We start from the raw sequence: 19077 nt of genomic DNA, 5'->3' as shown, positions 1-19077 counted from the left end.
TCCCTGAACCTCTCACTACTCTCTAGGCATTTCTATCAGCTTTCAGGTGTACGTATCATGCTGTGGCAAGGTGTTGAGCATTGTCCCATGCTGTTCATGCTGTCACATGCTATGTCCTGTTGTGACAAGCTCTGTGCTGTTTTGAGTTGTCCTGTGGTGTCTTGTTTTATCACATGTTGTGCTGTCACAGGTGGTTCTCACCTGTTTGCCCGTGTTGCTGCATGCCATGTTGCTGTGACATGCTCTCCTGTGTGTCATCTTCTGCTCCTGTGTGCTGACAAGTGCCAGCCTATTTACTGTAGGAGTAAACATTTGAGAGTGCATATTTTTAATTGCTATTTCCAGAAGCTGTTGGAAACACTCAGGAGGTGAAATCTGGTCCCTAGAGGATGATGAAAAAAAATCGTAAGGCCCTGTTGAAGCATCTGTGAGATCCTGTGGCTGTTCCCAGAGCCCTACAGGATGATGCTGCACTTTCTCTTGTGCCCATATGACATCCATAGCTGCATAATTGCCATCCCAGATCAGTCTGCCTGGGCAAGTGTCTTATTGCCAACAGTAGCTGGCACAGGTGCTTCAGGGCATAAATGACCCCACAAGAGACATAAAATAGCCACATCATAGAAGACATGACTTCCTAATCCCCTTGGAGTGCTGGTTTAGTCCTTTAAACATAGCTTTATGTCCCTTCTAAATGCAGATTGGCTTTCTGTGTTCGTTCCCTTCCAGTCTTATCTGATATAACTATGCATGTTTTCATCTAGGGAAACAGGAAAACTGGGTGTGCATGAATTTAGCTTGGCACAGTAAAACTGGGTTCAAATGTTGCATGTGGAGCCAAAATCTTGAACTGATTTTGTAAGTAATCCTCTATCAGCTTTTATAAGGGTTTCATTAAAACTGGTATTGCCAAAAAGTGTAGTGTTACTTGTCTGTTTGCACAGATTTCCCTAGGTTATAGTTTAGTCATTATCAGCTGAAACTGCTGGTGTTTCTTGGTACACTGACCCAGACACACAGAAATCCCTAGCTCACTTACAGACACAATCTTTCAACTTATGGGCACTCCTCAGACTGTACTGACATCCCTTCCAGGTTAGGGTTTGGATTTTCTATGTAAAATTAATGTACAGTAAGTCAGTAGACTGTAGGAGATGCTGTATATAAATGGCTCCCCTCACCCAGTATTCTGCTCCTGATAGCCAAGCCCAGCACAAAGCCTTCACAGGCACCTCCCATCAAGGGAGTGCTTGTTCCCAGAATAGTTCCCAGAAATGTTGCTGGTTTCTTCTGGCAAACCCCTGATAAGAATGAGCTTGGTGCCAAGGCCAGTTCCTAACACCATCTTCCAGAGCTGGCAGCTGAATACACCCCAGGTCCTTGCACTGCACCTTCAGGGCCATCACCACACATCATTTCCCACCTGCTCTACAACCACTTTTTTTCACTGAGCAGAAAAGTCTTGTCATATCCCACACTTGCCTTTATTCTCTTTGACTGCAAGGTTTGTGATCCAGGGTTGTGGAAAACCTGGTCCTGCAGTGCCACATATTGGAGATTTATGTTAACAAAAGCAAGGTACAGCAGCTCTTCGTGATTCTCAGTTGATCCCCAGTGCCAATTTGAAATGGTAACAAACACAAAATGCCTTCATGTCCAATGTAAATGTTATGAATGCAGAAGGGCCTGAGGAAAGCAAATACAGTAAAGCTCATTTCTTAGCTGAGGTAGTAATTGTAGAGGAACAGAAATCCTCCTTTTCTGGACAGAGTAGGGAAGAATTTGCCCTGTAATAGTCCAGGAATTCTTCCCTAGTTCAACAAATGCAAAGGACTGAATGTACATCTGGAGGTCTGCAGGAGTCTTATTAACCTATTCCTTCGGAAATAAGGCAACTGGAAGACCTACTTCAACAGGAGCTGAGCTAAGGCTTATTTGATTAAACCAGTCATAGTCTCTAGGCACACACTTACTGTAACACACAGAAAGTGTTACCATTAGAAATACCATTAGTACTTGCACTGTAATTTAACCAGCAAGATACTACCCTCTGCATGAACCTGTAAGAAAACACAGGCTTGAGGTTGCAAACAGAGCACTGACCCAGCAACACAGACTAATTGCACAGGATTGTCTGTGTAGGAGCCTCCCGGGGGGACCAGGGCTTTTGAAGAACAAAATCTGCATTATTCAGCTGCAGATCAATATGCTCAAAACCACATTCTGGGGGCTGTTCCTCCTGATGCTCAAAGGCAAATTGCTGGCTGGAGACCACAGCAGCCCCTCCTGTCCACCCACCTGCTCATGGAGGGTACAGGATCTGTACACCAAGTCTCGCCTTAGAGCAGAAGGAGGATCAAGCCAAAACACACATCTGGATCTGGCAGCTGGCACATCCTCCTGGATTCTGCATTTTTTAATGCAGATGAAAACATTAGAGCAGTAAAATCAGTGCAGACAAAAAAACCACATGTAGCCAGAGATTAGATATACCTTGTGAATACCCATATTCACCCATTTGCCTTTCAGTTTCGTGGCTCTTGAGCAATTGCTGTTGATTGGTCAGAAACACCTCAGGACTTTTCAGGATTCATGGCAAAAAATCAGATTTGTTTCCCAGCAATGAGAAAAATGACTAGTCTAGTGAAAAAGAAGCTATATAGCTGTTCAGAACCATCTGCACTGAACACAGAGCAAATTACTAACTCAAGGAATTAATGTGTCCATAGCTTCCTATATAGTGACTCAGAGAAAGAATTAAGATATTAATATATTTTACATTACAGAGATTGTGAGCAGTTTCTTTTGTGATGTGCAGAAAAGAGCATTTGTGGGTTTAAAGCAGATTTACTTGTTAGTGCCTTTGGCATTTAAGAAAACTTTAGCTGCGGAAGACCTCGATCCTCAGCATGGAAACCATATCCCACAGAATCAGTCACACCCACAGCCCCCTCATCAGTTTCTGGGCACAACATCCAGCTGTCTCTGTTCTCTGACTGAAATGTCCTTCTTGCTGGGACAATGCAACGTTTTCAGCAACAAATGTTAGGGCCAGACACCATCAAAGATGTATTTGGTATTGGATCTGTCAGTGGTCCTGGAGACTGAGGTCTGCCTGAGAAGAGGAAAAAGAATTAAAGAGACAAGCAGTAAAATATATAAATGGTGGACAAATTTTGCTGTGCAAGAAAAATGCAGTGCAAGAGTATCAGTGCCAGTTTTTACTCTTTTATAATGGAAGTTCACCTGGTATTTTTGCACCTGTAGCTGTCATGTATATATCTGTAAGACCGAAGTTGTGGAGCCATGGGAAAAACACATAGGTGAACATCTGGGATTTGATGTGTCTGTTTCAGAAAGGAATTTTAATTTTCATTTAAAATAATAAGCTGAAGAGGCTTGCTAAAAGCTGAAAACAAAGTCCAGCCATATTTTAATGAAAAAAAAAAAAAATCATTTTTTTCACATAAGTTCCATTTTAACAGCAAAGATTTTTTTAAAAGATTTTAAAGAGCAGGTTGTATTGCATGCACAGTTTTCACCCGTTCAGGGATGAGACCTGTGAACATCTCAGGGATGCTCCCTGAGAGCAAAGAGAATTTTAAGAAAAGGCCTCAGAGGAGCTGGGCTGGGTTACAGACCGTACCTGGAACTGGGCTCTGTGTGTTGACATGTTATCCTGGTCCACAGAGGTAAACTAGCACCATTTGCAGGATGCAAATGGGATGTGGTACAGCTGTATCTGAACACGTTTTCCCCAGAAGACTCAGCATCAGTTATGGGATATGTTTGGTGGAACACATGGAAGTTATGTTCAAGAACAGGTTGGATGGGACTTTGAGCAACCTGATCTAGCAGGAGGTGTTCCTCCCTGTGGCAAGGGGGTTGGAACTAGGTGATGTTTAAGGTTCCTTCCAACTGAAACTATTCTAGGGTTCTATTAGACCAGCTCATGAGTACCACTATCAGATTTAAGCATCAATGTGCTGCTTCTTTAAACATGCATTAGGAATCTAGTTTGTGTGTCTATCACCATGTTCATCAGGAAGCTGGGCTGGAGAAAGAACAGTAACAGTGTAACTGAGTATCCCTACTATTTTTATTACATCTTAAATGCTTGGACATCTAATTTCAAACAGAGAAGCTACCGGGTGCTATAAAATGTGTATTGACCATAATTACAGAAAGGAAACAAACGCTCTGAATTAATTCTCCTCCTTCCAACATCAAGGATCCATGGTTGTTTTGATATTTGTTTTCTGGTGGTTTCCCACAAGACGTATTCAAGCGGGAGTGATGAAAAGGTGAACGCGACTAGAAATCACTCTCCGCTGCCCAGGCAGCCCCTGGCCCGCCCGCTCACCCGCCGCAGACCCTGCTCCCCGGGGCTGCCCCCAGCCCGGGCTCCCGGGGCCGCCGCACCGTCCCGGGAGCTGCGGGGACGGGGAGGCCGAGCGGGCAGCCCCGGCCCGGCCCTCCCGGGGCGGAGCGAAGCAGCGCGGGGCGGCCCGAGCGCCTCCCGCGGAGCCTCTTCCGGGCGGCGGGGCCGGCGGCGTGAGGTGAGTCCGGGAGCGGGTGTTCGCCGGGGCCGGGCCGTGGGGTGCGGAGCGGGCGGAGGAGCCAGCGCCGGTGCCAGCTCCCGTGCCAGCCCGGCCCCGCCTGGCGCCCTGCCCTGCCCTTCCCCCGCCGGCCCAGCCCCGCGGGTCACCCCCTGCCCCCGCAGGCCCCTCCGTCACCTCCTCTACCCCTGCAGAGACCTCGGTCTGCGTGTCACCCCTGCCCCCTCTGCAGGGTCCTGGGCCTGCTTGGCACCCCAGTCCCCTCCATAAGGACCCAGAACCACTTGTCATCCCTGTCTTCTCCAGAGGGTCTCAGCCCCCGGTGTCACCCCCTCCCCTCCATGTAGCCCCAGCCCTGTGTGTCGTCCCTGTCCCCTCTGCTGGGTCCCAGCTCCAGGTGTCACCCCCTCCCCTCTGTGGGAGCAGGGCCCGGGTCCCAGCAGGTCACCCCTCTCCCGGGGAGGTGCAGCCCGGACACTGGCAGTGCTGCCCGGCGGGCTGGGGGCTGCCACTGCTCTCCTCCTGCCTCCTCCCTGCTTCCCCAGCTGCTCCCAAAACCTGCCCACGAGTGTCCCCTGAGTGTGGGCTGTCTGTCACAGGCTGTGCGTGGCAGTGGCACGGAACCCAGGCCTGCAGGAGACAAGCCTCCCTGCTGAGGGGTCGTCCTTTCCAGGGAAGGAACACGCTGAATAACTTGAAGAGCAGACACCTGGTAGGCAGAGGCAGGGATTTCAGTTACAAGTATTGATTGTTTGTTGGTGATTTTGTTTTGCTTATCATTTATGGTGGTTGTAATGGGTATTGGGAGAGCTGAGGCTGGGGAGAGGGAAGACTGGCTTTGTACTAATGTGCAATTAAAAATTACCTGTATGAATCCTGTCAGAAAAAAAAGATATGTTAAATAGCAAAAAAGTACAGAAGAGGGCCATGAACGTGCATGGGTAGAGCCAGGTAATCCTGCCTCTGTTTATGGAGGGAGTAAAACATAAGGAGCAGAGACAAGCTTGCACCAATCAGGGCTGAAACAAAATAGCCTTTTGTATCAAAGATGCTTTATTTTTCTTGATGAAGGGACAAGGTGTGTCGTGTCTGTGCAATATACCTCATGCAACAGGAGAAGTGGAGGCAAATAGAAAGCCAACACTGCTGAGCTGGCTGTGACAACCTCCAACATCTGGAGGTAGCTTTAATGCAGAATGATGAAATCTCTCATCAAGTTACACGCTGAAGATGGCTGCTGTTTTGAGGAAAGAGCCCCAACAGCAGGCTCTGTCCATTTCACACAGACTGCTGCTTTTGTTGCTAGGCTACAAGTGGGACTTACATTTATAAGCAAAAAAAAAAAAAAAAAAAAAAAAAAAAAAGAGGTATCTTGTAGTGTTGCCATGATTTGCCTTCTCCAGTCCATTTGTTTTTATGATTGCAGTAAGAAAAATCATAGTAGAGACAGAGATGTATGAGGTTTTTTTCTTGTGATTTAAATAGATGACTTATGGTAGAAGCTGCTCTGGGGAAGGAAAACTTGGCAAGTCATATTGTTAACATTTGGTGTAAGTATGTTGCATCATACTTCTCCCAGCCATCAGCTGTGCTGCTTCTTTCAAGCTGTGGTAGCAAACGTATTGCAAATAGGCAAATACCATTGCTTAATGACCCCGATAAATGTGATACGTGCTCTTTTGCCACCACACAATAGTGCTTTCCTCCCCTAAAAATCTATTAGTGTTTCCCATTTGAACTAATTACACTGCTGTGATTGACATCCCTAGAGAATGCATTGTGTTCTTTTCTTTGCCAGAGCAACTAAAGTATGGATGGTATCTAGGTTTGCCTTTCAGCTGTGGCTTTGCCAATGTGTTGTAGTGTTAAAGCAGAACAGGTTACCTTCTACCAACCAAAGGTAGTTAATTTCCTACCTTTGCTCCTAAGCCAACACAGCAGCTGTTGTGGTAGGCATTGCTCCTGCAAAAGAAAAATCTGAGTTTGTTCAGGGTATGGAGCCCCAAAAAGGGCCAATGTGTTATTTGAGGAATAAAGAGGCCTAACAGGATTTCCAAGTATTTCTCTATCCAGGCAGCATGAGAAATGCTTCAAAATAACTCAGCTCTGCAAAAACAAACAAGCAGCCACCAGCGCGTGGGTTTGTAAACCAGAGGAAGAAGGAAAGCTGCTCTTCTTCCCAATTTATAGCAGCAGATACTTTTTTCAACCTAAAGGTTTTCCAGCCTACACCTCTCCTTTCCCAGAACAAGGCTTTGACAGCTGGACATCAAGCTGTTGGGGAACTGCTTCAAAAATGGAGATTGAGAGGCTGTAGTGTGTCAGATCTTTTTTTTCTCTCTACAAGTGAACCTGCATGTAGCTTTCGAACTATTCCTGTTCTGTAGGATTCTAGTAAGAAGGAGGTACTGCTGCTACCTTCTATTTTTACTGGGTTTTCAGGGACAAACCTCATCCTTGTTTTTTTTTAAAAAAGGAACATTTGTTTGCCTCTAGGAGGTTTTGTGGATCATGATACTACATGACCACCTGAAATTAGGGGTCTAAGTCCTGGTACAGGACACTGTACAAGTTACAGCATTTGTCTTGGCTGGGTTACTCACTTGCCTTCCTGTGTGCGGGCTGGTTTGAATTATAGAATAGAATGCCAGGTTGGAAGCACCTCAAGGATCATCTGGTCCAACCTTTCTAGGTACTACTATAGTTTATATGAGATGGCTCAGCACCCTGTCAATGCTGAGACTTAAAACTGTCCAGCATGGGGGAATCTACCACTTCCCTTGGGAGACTCTTCCAATGGTTAACTGTCCTCAAGTTGTAAAATTTACCACTTGTGTCCAATCAGAATCTCCCCAGGAGTCTCAGTCTTCTTTGTAGCCACCCTTTAACTATTGAAACATTGTTGTAAGGGCTCCTTGAAGCCTTCTCTTCCCACGGCTGAACAAACCCAGTTTTCTCAGCCTCTCCTCGTATGATAGGTCCTCCAGTCCTCTCACCATCCTTGTGGCCCTTCTCTGGACCCTAAGCTCCTAAACTGGAGCAGCCAGCTGTCCCATGTTTGTAAGAGAGGGCTGCAGGTTGCAGTGTGGGAGCTGGGCACCAAGAAGTGAGATCTCGCGATGTTCATTATCATGATTTTGTCTGCTCTGCTTTTGGACATAGACTTCTCTTTAGACTTCTCCCTCCCCCAGCTCACGTTTTGCTGACTTTTTGAAATGACATGCAGGAGAGGTGAAAGGCCACTCTCATTAATAGAGTCCACTTCTATAGGGGAAGGAGGGTACAATCTGCACTCCAGCTATCACAAAAGCAAAAAGCAACAGAAAATTATGGTGAGTGAAGCAGTACCTTTCCCAATACCCAGTCTAAGGATGTTTGCCAAGGGGTCTTCACTCAAGAGAATTCAGGTGTTTGTATCTGTTGAGGAAAGCCTGCTTCTGGGGTAGTTCTCAGGCAAATTTTTCTCACAAAAATTCTCTGACAATATCACTCTCCTGACAACCTAAGGTGTCTGCATCTCTCAAGGAGTGGACATTTTGCCATTAGGCAGGCTTCTTGCCTCAGAACAGTGGCTGCAGCTTTAAAAATATGTATTTAGGTCAGGCATGAAGAATTTGGTTTGCAGTTGTGTCATCAAGAAACTTCTTCTGTCAGTCTATTCCCAATTTTAGCTTAGGTATGGCAAAAAGGAATGGTTATACCTGATGAAGTTTCTTAATCCTGGTTTGGAATTTTTCAAGACTTGTGTTACAATATAAGGTGTCGGTAATGTAAGAAAATATTAAAGATGCCTATAAAGGCAGCAAAGCTGCTTTTCATCATTCATGCATGAGTTTAAGTTGTCCAGAATTTCCTAGATCATGTGCCCATCTGGATTATTCAGTCAGGCAGCAGGGTTTAAAATAAATTATCAAATGTCTGGGTTGTTCAAAATTGAGTGGTTTGGTACTGTCTGAAATAAATTAAATAGTAGTCATGGCTACACTTTTGGTGATTGCTTTGTTTTGAAAAGTGGCTGCATGACCTTCAATGTGATGTGTAAAACATGAACTTTGAAAAGGAACAGCAAAGAGCTGAACTCTTGACAACTCCTGAATCTGCATTTTGGAGAACTGCTGCAACTGCTGTTGTTAACCTTTAAACAAGGTTTAAAGTCTTTTGCTATTGCTGATTCTGTGACAAATCTAAATGTAGCCTTTGTACTAAAACTGTTGATCAGACTTTGTGCTGGTCTTTATGTAGTTATTTTTTAAGAGAGGCCACTCTTGCCTATTCTTAAGCCTTCTTTTTCCTCTGAGCTAATGTTAGTATTAAACATTAGACCATGAACTGGTGGATGATTCCATCTGATCAGAGAGGACAAGAAATTTGGGGATGGTTGATACTGGGGCATCCAGCTCAGTTAAGTGTCACTTTCTAATTGGAAGTACCAGATTTAAAAGATAGCCAAAGAATTATTCATGTAAAATAAAGAGTTTGTAGAAGGGTATTATACATCTGAAGCTGGGTGTTTCTCTTCAGATAAAATTTGTTTTCATTTCCTGATTACTAGGGCTGGGAGAGAAATGAGGAGGCAGCAGGAGAGGGATTTAAAGAGTGGCAGAGGAATTTGCTTTAAAGCTCTTGTCAAGTGCAGTCTAATACAGCAGTGTCCTCTCTGATCTGCCATCTCTATCACCACATCTACTTGCCTCTGCTCTACAGAGCCACATCTTCCACTCAGCTTTTGGTGCCAAGCACATGGCAAGCCCTGGCCATTCCTTTACCTTGACAGTCATATCTTGATAAAAAACTTTATGAACAAACAATCACAGTTGTGATTCTGAAAATATGCCTTGGTACTTCAGAAGACCTGCAGTGTGAAACACATGGGTAATCAAACCTCTGTGTCAGTGCTGGGGAGCTAAACAAGTGCCAAAAAAATGTTCCCAGTGATGGGAACACAGTTCCCCCATATTGTTCACTGGCTGAAGCACAGCATGGGGTGGTTTTGCCCAGGACAGCTGATGTTCACCTGACACTCTGGCAGGACAAGGGAGGATTTAGCTGCTGTTCTCCATGGGCAGTTTGGATACAGCTGCCTGAGTTTGGAAAATGAAAGTGTTTAATAATCCGCATGTGCCAGAGAACAGAGTCCATTCTTCATTACGAGTTTAATTTACTGGTGTGGACTGTTACCAGCTGCAGGGTTTGCAGGTAAAAGTGGTTCTGTTAAATATCTTTCTAATTGATCTGTTGTTTGTAACACTGAACATATGTGTTATTTCCTTCCTTACTGCATATTTTCCGTGAGAGATGCTAACTGTTTGACTGCATTGTGATGGTGTCTGGTATCCCTTCCAGTGCTGCTGATCCTCCCATGTGAACATGACCTCAAAGTGACATTTCAGTACAGATTATTACAATAACTTACATGTTTGTAAAATTGATGTCATCTCCCAAATCCTCTGTCAATTGAGTTGTTTGGGGAAGAGAGTTGTTTCAAGATCAGATTGGGTAATTTTGCTATGTATCTTTCCACCTTAAAATTTAAGGTACAGTTGATTGAAAGTTTTCTCCTGTTTCCCAGGTGGTCTCCCCTCAGTTGGTACTTACTGAATAGCAACAGGTGTGGGAACAATACGTTCAGATGCTTATATACAGGCACTGAAATCTTAGGTAGTTGTTTGCCTTCATTAGTTAGCTGTAACAAAGCAAACATTTTTTATCTTTGTTTTAGAGGATTTGTGCATTTAATTTCTAGTCCCTTTGCAAGCTGTCTACTTATCTCAGCATTCAGGTGGATTTATTTTCATTTGATTTAACCCAAATGCCCTTTTTATTTTCTTTACATCATTCTATTATGGGCATATGGATAATGAGAATTTAAATCTTGGGCTTACTTAATGTCTGTTATATCACTGAAGGTAGTTGAGTTAAACCCTTGACAAAGCATTGTAGTTAAAATAATAATTACATCTTAAATAGTTTTATTACAGTGCTTTTGATACTGAGTATTTGAACTGATTATGCAAACAGCAGCACTCCTCTAAATTTGTATCTGAAAACTCAGGTGACAGTTAGGAAAAATACTGTTGCAGCAACTTATGTTGAGGGTCTTGTACCTATTTCTTGCATTTTTACAGTCGTGTTGTTTAAATAAAATATTAAATAAATTTTTAAAAAGCCATACACTGTAGGATGATGACTGCCTGGTTTTTGGATAATATATTGATGAAACCATTTTTGTGCACAGCCACCATTTTTACTTTATAGTTGAACATTCTGTTTTACAAGATAATCCCTTCTAAGCACACAGGCACTTCATTGTCTTATGTCTTTGCTTTGTGGGATTTATTTCCCTTTTCAGCATTTACTAATAGGGGCTAATAAGTCATGAGTAGTCTCTGTGAAAGAGGTGGGGCTTTTATTTTAAAAATATTTTGCTGGAGAACATGGAAGTTTTCATGGCAGGAATTCTCTGGTTCCCTCAGTCAGGCACCATTGGGCAGTGATTCCGGGTCCCGAGACTGGGAAACTCGGTGGCTTTTTTTACTGCACTGTGAATTTTATGTGTCTCCAAATTATATGATTCCAGTGTCTGAACTTTTTACACTCCCTTGTATGCATGACATCTGTTCCTTCTCCATGGCCATCAGTCGTCAGTCTTTTAAAATGTTTTGGTTTGGGGTTTTTTTAAACTTCTTTAGAACAGCATTGTTCCTACGTGTATTCCTAAAGTGCAAGTCAGTTGTGTCAGTCGCATCATTTATAAGAAAATGTTTTTCTGTACTTAAAAACTGAAGTTTTAATCCCTTTTTGGATGAGATCTAATCTTTTGCAGGGTGGACAGCTGCATTGGTGAGTTTTCTGCTAGGGTAATAGGTTATATCAGCACACCTGGTTCAAGGAGCATCCAAGTGGACACAGAGTAGATCAAGCAGGGAGGGGATAAAGAAGTCTGTGAAGGTGGTTAAGTCTTCTGTTTTCTGTAGATCCACCTTTGCCCAGGTAGGCTAAATGAAATGGAGTGAAACAATCCTGAATTTAACCATGAAGCATCTGCAGTGAAGGCATATCCTTATTGTTTAGATGTCTTAATCCTAAGGGACTTGGTTTACTGGACAGAGGCTTCATAAGAGTACAGAAACAATTCACAAACAACCCAGTAGTATACATGTTAATCAGAGTGAAAAGAAAGAAAATAACTTCTGTTTATGGACTGCTTTATTAAGCATTCATTAGACAGCTTTAAACAGATTAACATAAGCTATCCTAAGCAGTTTTTAACCTTTCTTAATGAAATTCTTAATGTAATTCTAAAAGTATTGAAACTCGGCCTTTCCTACAAATGATACACCAACAGGGAGCATTCACAGAACGACTTACCAGCCCTAATGTACTTTATTTTTTTTGGTGGAAAATAATTTTTTACATAAATTAGTTCACCCAGCTTTCACAGGGTGCTGCTTTGCAAAACCAGCAGTTACCATTTTTGACCAGAAGATGGACTGTTTTTTCACAATACACCACAGGAGAGTGACGCTAGTGGTACAGTGCTAAGAAAGGGAAAAGAAACCTAAAGAACATCTCCTGTTCAGACTCTCTGCCTGAGAGCTCTGTTCTCCAGATCTGTCCTCAGTCTGTTTTTATTCCCATGATCTGTGTTGATACTGTGACATGCCTGGTGAGAAATGCATCACATGAAAATAATCCTGTGTTTCATAACTGTGGAAGTACTTACAGAAAACAGGAGCATGGAATAGGAAGACAAGGTTATTCAGCTGGAAGCGAGGGATGAATTCTCTGTGTCTTACCCAGTGCCCCTCCATCTGTTGTCATTACTTTTGTGAAATAATGACTTGTCTTGCTGTATCAGCAGGGCCTAGAGTGCAGGTCAGGAGGTCTCAGACCAAGTAATTTGAGACTTGATCTGCTGTCTTAAGCCAAGTCATGTTATTTAATTGTCTGTTTCTTTTACCTGTGTGTGTGGTGAGGGATGCTTTACATGGCTGAATAATTCCCGTTCTAAGAGCAATTCTGGCTGATAAGTGGTTCAAGGCAGAATGATTTTTACACTGTCCTCATCTGCTTTAAAAACTGATTTCATGGTTCCTGTGAGACATGTTACAAAGACGTACAATCTCCTTCTTGTATGACTATGAGCTGATTTAGCTCACTCCCAAGAACACACCTTTTTTGGGCTTTGCATTGGTGGTTTTTTTTTTGCTAGAAATGCTGCTCTATGGTACCTTCTAAATATTTTTTAGTTTCCTCCTCCTTCCTGTTGCTTCAAGCTGCTGATTTAGGGCTGGTTTTATAGATGAGGAGACTTCAGCTTTTATTTCTGTAGAAGTTTACTTTTCCAAAGACTTGCAAGGTTTTCCACTTGCTGTGGAGGAGGAAGTTATTACATTTGAGAGGTGGACAACAGCTTCTTCAGATTTCATTAATGGTCTCTCCTTTTTTCCCATGAAGTTCACATTTTTTAATGATGGAGACACTTTACATGATTAGTTACTTTCTTTTTGTGATTTTTTTTTGTTCTAATCATGTAAGTTTCATCAAATTGACCAAAATGTGTCAGACAGCTTCATGCTGTTCTTGAGCTGAGGTGAAAATACTCTTCACTGGCAGCTTACACCATATGTATCAGTTGTTCTCATAATTATGATGTTTTTCCTGTTAAAACAGATAAAATGCCATGTGGTATCATATGTATAGATCAAATTTACTTCAACCATTTGAATTACAAGCATTATTTGGAGGATGGCTTTGTTTTGTTTCAACCAGCTACTGAATATGTTGCAGAAATGTCTGTTAAGAAAGTTAAAGTTCATATAACTTGTGCTATGCAGGGTCTGTCCTTCTTTCATGAGCTATTGAGGTCAACTTAGTCATCCTGAAGTAATTTTTCATTTTCTGGGCCTTAGGCCCCATAAGTGCTCAACTATGTTAGCTCAAGACCCTTCCTTGTAGCTCTTCAACCATCTTTGAAGTATCATTAGGAGATCTGGTCATGTGTTCATTATGTGGCAAATTGTTGCATTATATAAGCTTTGTTTGTTAAAAAATGGATTTAGAGAAACAACATTTATTAAAAGAAATGGTTGGGTTTATTTTCCTAATTTTTGTTTTGTTTTGCTATGCCAGAGAACTTAACTGGATTTTATTAAATATTTCTTCTGTCACTGCACTTTATAGCAGCTCTTCAGCCATCTCTTGAAATATTTCATCTCTCATTCCCTTCAAGACAGTATTTTCAGTAAATACTAGTTCATCACTGAAATAAAGCACACTTCTGATTAAGTATATTGCTATTTAGTACAGCTATTAATAATTTTTTATACTTCTTTTGCATCTGCCTCATCCTCAGGTACTTGTACGTGTATATGATGTATCTGTACCTCAGAATCAGATAGTTGTGCTCTTACAAAGGTGGGCAAACAGACATAGAAACATTTCTGTAGACATTTAACTACATTCTTGCTGGTTTACTTCTATCAGTACCAACCTCATTAAAGCCCATGATGACCCCTGACATCATCTGCTTTCTGGATATACACTTGTCCCTTTCCACCTCAGTTCTGCAAGTAGTTTGGTGTATGTTCTCTGTTTTTGTTACTCTAAGCATAACCACTGTTCATCTTCCAGGTTAGAGATACACTATGAAACAGGTAGAATTCTGAATTGCAAATGTTCGTGTTTTCTTCACAGAGTTTTTGAAGATGTCAGCAGATATACCATTAAATATTAACATCAAGGAGCCCCGCTGGGACCAAAGCACTTTTGTTGGACGAGCCAGTCACTTCTTTACTGTAACAGACCCCCGGAATATTTTGTTATCTGATGCCCAACTGGAAAATGCAAGAAGAATTGTGCAGGATTATAGGTATGGCATTTACAGCTGGCACAAAAAGTCCATGTCAGTGATAAGTACTTGGTTATATATTTTAAAGGAAATATTGAAAACACTGTATTCACTGCACCATTCTTTTTCATATTTCAGAACTTTAAACACTTTTTTTTTAAACAAATGTGCTAATGAATGGAGAAATTATGTCACTTGAGAACCCTTGTTAAGTATTCTGAAATACAGAAGTGTCCAATTCTGAAAACAGTTAATATGACAACAGAGTTCAAAGCTTCCCCTTACATGTTATATTGTTTGAAGCAAGAAGTTCCTTAAATTCTTGCCAAGTAAAATTTTCAAAGTTTTACACTAATGACTCCAGATGTTTTAGCTCTATGTTTTAGCTTTTAAATCTGGTACAGGTTTGAGTAAATAGAAATTTGGTGCTGGAGATTCCAGCTCAGCCAACAGAACCACCACTGGTTTTTTTTTTTCTTTTTATTTCACCAGTCCATTTAAAAGCTGAAGATCTACAAGCTGACTGTGAAGCTGGATTAACCTGTCATGAGCATCCCAAAATCCTCCGATGCCACATTTGTCACTGGAAGTTGCAGCACTTTGTAACCCTTGTGCTTTCTGTTGTCTTGTTTTGTTTTTCAACTTGTCCCAAGGCAAGGTGTCGTGGCACCTGGTTTGACAGAAGATGACTTGTGGAGAGCAAAATACATCTATGATTCAGCCTTTCACCCAGACACTGGTGAAAAGATGGTCTTGATTGGCCGAATGTCAGCTCAGGTACCCATGAACATGACTATCACAGGGTGTATGATGACCTTTTATAGGTAAGTGGTGGCAATATGACACGTAAAACTTTTGCCTACAAATTAGATGAGTGAAAATCAATGTTATTTGAGTCCCATTTTATAATATTTATGATCAATATTTCAAAATGTAACATTTTGCTTCTTTTTCTCTTCTCTCTCTGCGTTCCGTCACACTTACTAATGATTTCCTCTAGAAGTAGTTGTGAGATAAGCCCTTAGCCCCTCTCCTTCACCATCCCACTTTTCCTCAGACTAGGAAAGTTGAATGTTCCAAAATCCCATCCTTGTAGGAGAGTTGTGTGGAGGACAAAGAGGAGGAGAGATCCCTGGGAATTTCTAACCTTAAGAGATCTGGCATGTAGGATGTTCTCTCTGCCAAGTGAGTACTCAGTCTGCTTTGGTCCATCACTCATCGAGTTTCTCCAGCTCCTGTTTAATCCATCCATTTCCTTGGTAGTTCTTAAATGAACAGGGAAGTCCACAGCAGAAGCCAGTATCATCTGTTAGTAGACTCCAAGTCAGAAATATTTCTGTGACACAGTGTTTTGTTAGCAAGACCTGGTGGGAGGTTCAGAGGAACATCTTTGATGCTGTTGTTTTACAAATGCTTGGCTCACATTCCAGAAAGGCACAGCCATTTTGAATGATGCATATATACCTCTCTGTTTAAAAAACAGTCAAGAATGTGAATGAAACCATCAGTTCAGCTGCCCAGTCACAAGCACTGCTTCCTCTTAACTAGTTACTCTTTTGTGCATGTTCTGTTACAATCTATAATACTTACAGCAGCAATAAACCTTTTCTTTGCATTAGTCACTTAGACTCAAAACTAGCTGATATATTAGCCTGGAAGATGCTGGTTTCTTTGGCCCAAACCCTCCATAGTACTAAGAGAATTTTGTGGAAGGCCTGGGATGATGCAGTGTAGCATCCATTTTACTGCACGTCACTGAAGGAGGCAAATTCCTTGTTCTATCCATGAGGGCTCCTGGGTTTGCAGCAGGGCAGTGTGAGTCAGGCCTGAACTTCATGGCAAGTCCAAGAGCAGTAGCAAGGAAACTGCTGCACTTGCACAAGAAGAAAGAACAGCAATAGTGACAGAAAAGATCCAGGTAGTTCATCACTGTTCTTTTGGCATCTCATTCAGATACTGGAAACCTGAGGGAATAAGAATACACTTTTATATCTCCTGAATCTTTCCTTTTTTTGCAGTTTAAACAAATAGCATATCTTCCCTTTTCAGAACCAAAGCCTCATGACAGACACACACCTTCTGCTCCAGCAGCTCTTCTTTGCTTTCCCTCCTGTTACAGAATAATTGGTACTAGTGCTTTTTCTGTAGCAATCGTAACTACCATATCATTCCTCCAGTGAGAACCACCTTCCTGTTACCATTACTGCCGTGTTATTAAATAAGCAAATTAAGTGTAGGCTTTGAAGTCCTATGAAAAATTATTTTAATGGTCAGGAAATAGTTTTCAGTAGCAACCGTTGTTTTTGGTGGCCTGACAAATCCTGATGGAGCAGAATCTTCCGTGGTTTCTCCACTGGGGGCAGAGTTTGTGATCTGAGTACACATAGAAACTCTTCTCCCCTGGCGTACCCTCCTAGCCTCCAGGTTTTTGGGGATCTGACATTTCCTGATCCCGAGGTCCTTAGTGGGTTTCTTTTTCATATGTTAGTCCCCTTGTTTAAACATGCCACTGGGTTGAGAGCAAAAGCATTAATCCCTCCACAAACCAGCCTGCACGTTGTGAAACAAATTGTCACTTTTGTTCCTTATCAGCATAACCACTTGTAAAATTATTATATCTGCAATTTAACTTGTTAAAAGGGGACTCTGTGGCTTGTACAGAATATTTGGAGCTTTTTTTTTTTCTTCTTTTTTTTTTTTTTTTTTTTAATGACTGGTCTTCTGGTTCCTTCTGTTCCGAACCAGATTATTTTCTGTGCTGTGCCTGTACTTCTTAAACATGAAGATATTTTCATTACAGTAATTTTTTATTTTTGAGTTGTCTTTTTATCTGGTTCTACATGCAACTGAATGCTTCAATGTCACAGGGATTTATTAAAACGATGGCCTCATATTAGCTTTTGAAGACTGAGAAGGTAAATCCTGTTTCCTAAAATCCACCTCTCAGTCACTTACAGACCTTCCTCAGGGAACTAGCAGACTGGAAAGGAGCAATAACCCCAGAAGAGTATTCTATAAATTGGAGAGCTTCATGTTTCTCTGTGTGTTTTTATCAAGGGGTTTGCTACAATGCTTTTGTTATTACAGCAAAGTTATGTCCCAGGTGAACCTTGCTATTTAATTACAATGCTTTTAAATTCTATTCTTAGAAGTAGCTTGTACTTTCACTATTAAGACAGTCTCTCACTGACTGTATTGTTTCCTTCAGATGAACAAGAACCTCTGCATAATAGCTGCTTGCAGTTGCCTTGCTTGATTTGCTGTCATTTTTCTGTGCTGTTGAATCAAACTGTATCTTTAATAACAATTGTTTCTCTTTTCAAGAACGACACCAGCAGTGGTTTTCTGGCAGTGGATTAACCAGTCCTTTAATGCTGTAGTGAATTACACAAACAGGAGTGGTGATGCCCCAATTACTGTCAGGTCAGGCACTGAACCAGATACTTCTGATATGTTTATAAATTGCTCTCTGATGTATTGGAACATGGTTGGGCTTCAAAGTTTTAGGTGACAAAAGGGTAAGTTTTTTAATATCTGCTTATTATTAATTTTATATGCACAGATGAGAAGTCTGAGAATGATGGAGGCAAGAACTCCATTTCAGCCATGAAAGATAAACCTAAGCACCTTGATCATGAGCTCTAAACAGCATAGGATTTTATAAGAGTCTGTGTTGCATTGCTCAGTAACCATTTGAAAGTGCCCCATCAGTTCAGTGTTATACCAGGGTATTTCTAAGTTGGTATTTTGTGTGGACCTTCAGGTGTCATCTTCTCAGTGCCCTGTGTGCTTATTTACCCAGAGAGGACCCTCCAAGGAGCTGGTCTGCATGCTGCTTTTTTCTACTTTAAGGCAAAGAGAGAGACTATAAATAGGTGCAGAAAGCTAGAAATCATGAACAGGAGACTGGAATTGCAGTGCTTTACTTCCTGGTTTTGAGGCTGACTTGCTTAGAGAAAACAGTGGATTCAAGGACATATAGACACCTCCTAGCTGGGAAGTATGTAAAGTATGTTTTAGGGCAGATTGGGTTGGATCTGGATGTTTGCAGCATAGCTGGTCTGCATGTAGGGGTTTCAGTACAGTTTATTTTAATTATTACTGTAGACATGGCCTTAGAAATCCAAACTGATTTTATTAGTTTAAGCAATTAGGAAATTAAATACAGAACTAAATCCTCCAAAGTGGTCATTCAGACACATGAGAAAATGCTGGACAGATAGCAATCCAGAACCAGCAGAACCTGATTCAATGTTAAAATGTTGCTTAAGTGTGAATTTTACTGCTAGGGAAAGAAAAGTGTTTAATTTAGTGTCTCATTTGAATCTTCCATCCACATCTTACTGCAGAGTCACAAAAAACACAGAAAGATCTGCTTCTTAACTTTGGCGGGGGGGGCATAACTACATGTGTAAAATGTAATTATTTATAAAACTGACATAAATGTAGTTGTTGTGCATGTTCAAATGCTTTTATTTTTTGTTTTAGCCAGCTGGGAACAGCCTATGTTTCTGCTACCACAGGTGCTGTTGCAACAGCTTTAGGACTTAATGCACTAGCAAAGGTATTGCTGCTATTTTCTCCATTCTGAACTAGACTCTGGTGTTCTGTGAGATGCTAATGGCTCAATTCTGCTCCTGTGTGTCCGTGTCCTGTTTTGCACAGCTC

At 41.7% G+C, this 19077-nt stretch overlaps 1 protein-coding gene across 4 annotated transcripts in view; it reads left to right on the top strand.

Annotated features, from left to right (window-relative positions):
- Nucleotides 1-4479: 4479 nt before the first annotated feature.
- The window catches only part of SFXN1 (sideroflexin 1), a 24927-nt gene continuing 10329 nt past the window's right edge, over nt 4480-19077 (top strand). For 2 of the 4 annotated variants that reach the window (XM_051630995.1, XM_051630999.1), the window contains exons 1-6: nt 4480-4559; nt 5159-5271; nt 14256-14430; nt 15063-15233; nt 17734-17832; nt 18898-18973. In XM_051630995.1, the coding sequence (XP_051486955.1) occupies nt 14267-14430; nt 15063-15233; nt 17734-17832; nt 18898-18973 (510 nt within the window). In that variant the 5' untranslated portion in view covers nt 4480-4559; nt 5159-5271; nt 14256-14266. Of the gene's footprint in view, nt 4560-5158; nt 5272-9646; nt 9756-14255; nt 14431-15062; nt 15234-17733; nt 17833-18897; nt 18974-19077 lie in introns of those variants that run through there. The other 2 variants (XM_051630998.1, XM_051630997.1) reach the window with 2 other exon arrangements.

This window comes from Apus apus, chromosome 13, assembly GCF_020740795.1.
Source record: "Apus apus isolate bApuApu2 chromosome 13, bApuApu2.pri.cur, whole genome shotgun sequence".
In the NCBI taxonomy this organism is placed as follows: domain Eukaryota; kingdom Metazoa; phylum Chordata; class Aves; order Apodiformes; family Apodidae; genus Apus; species Apus apus.
Note: the sequence above shows the minus strand (reverse complement) of the source record. Positions and strands in the feature narration are given on the sequence as shown.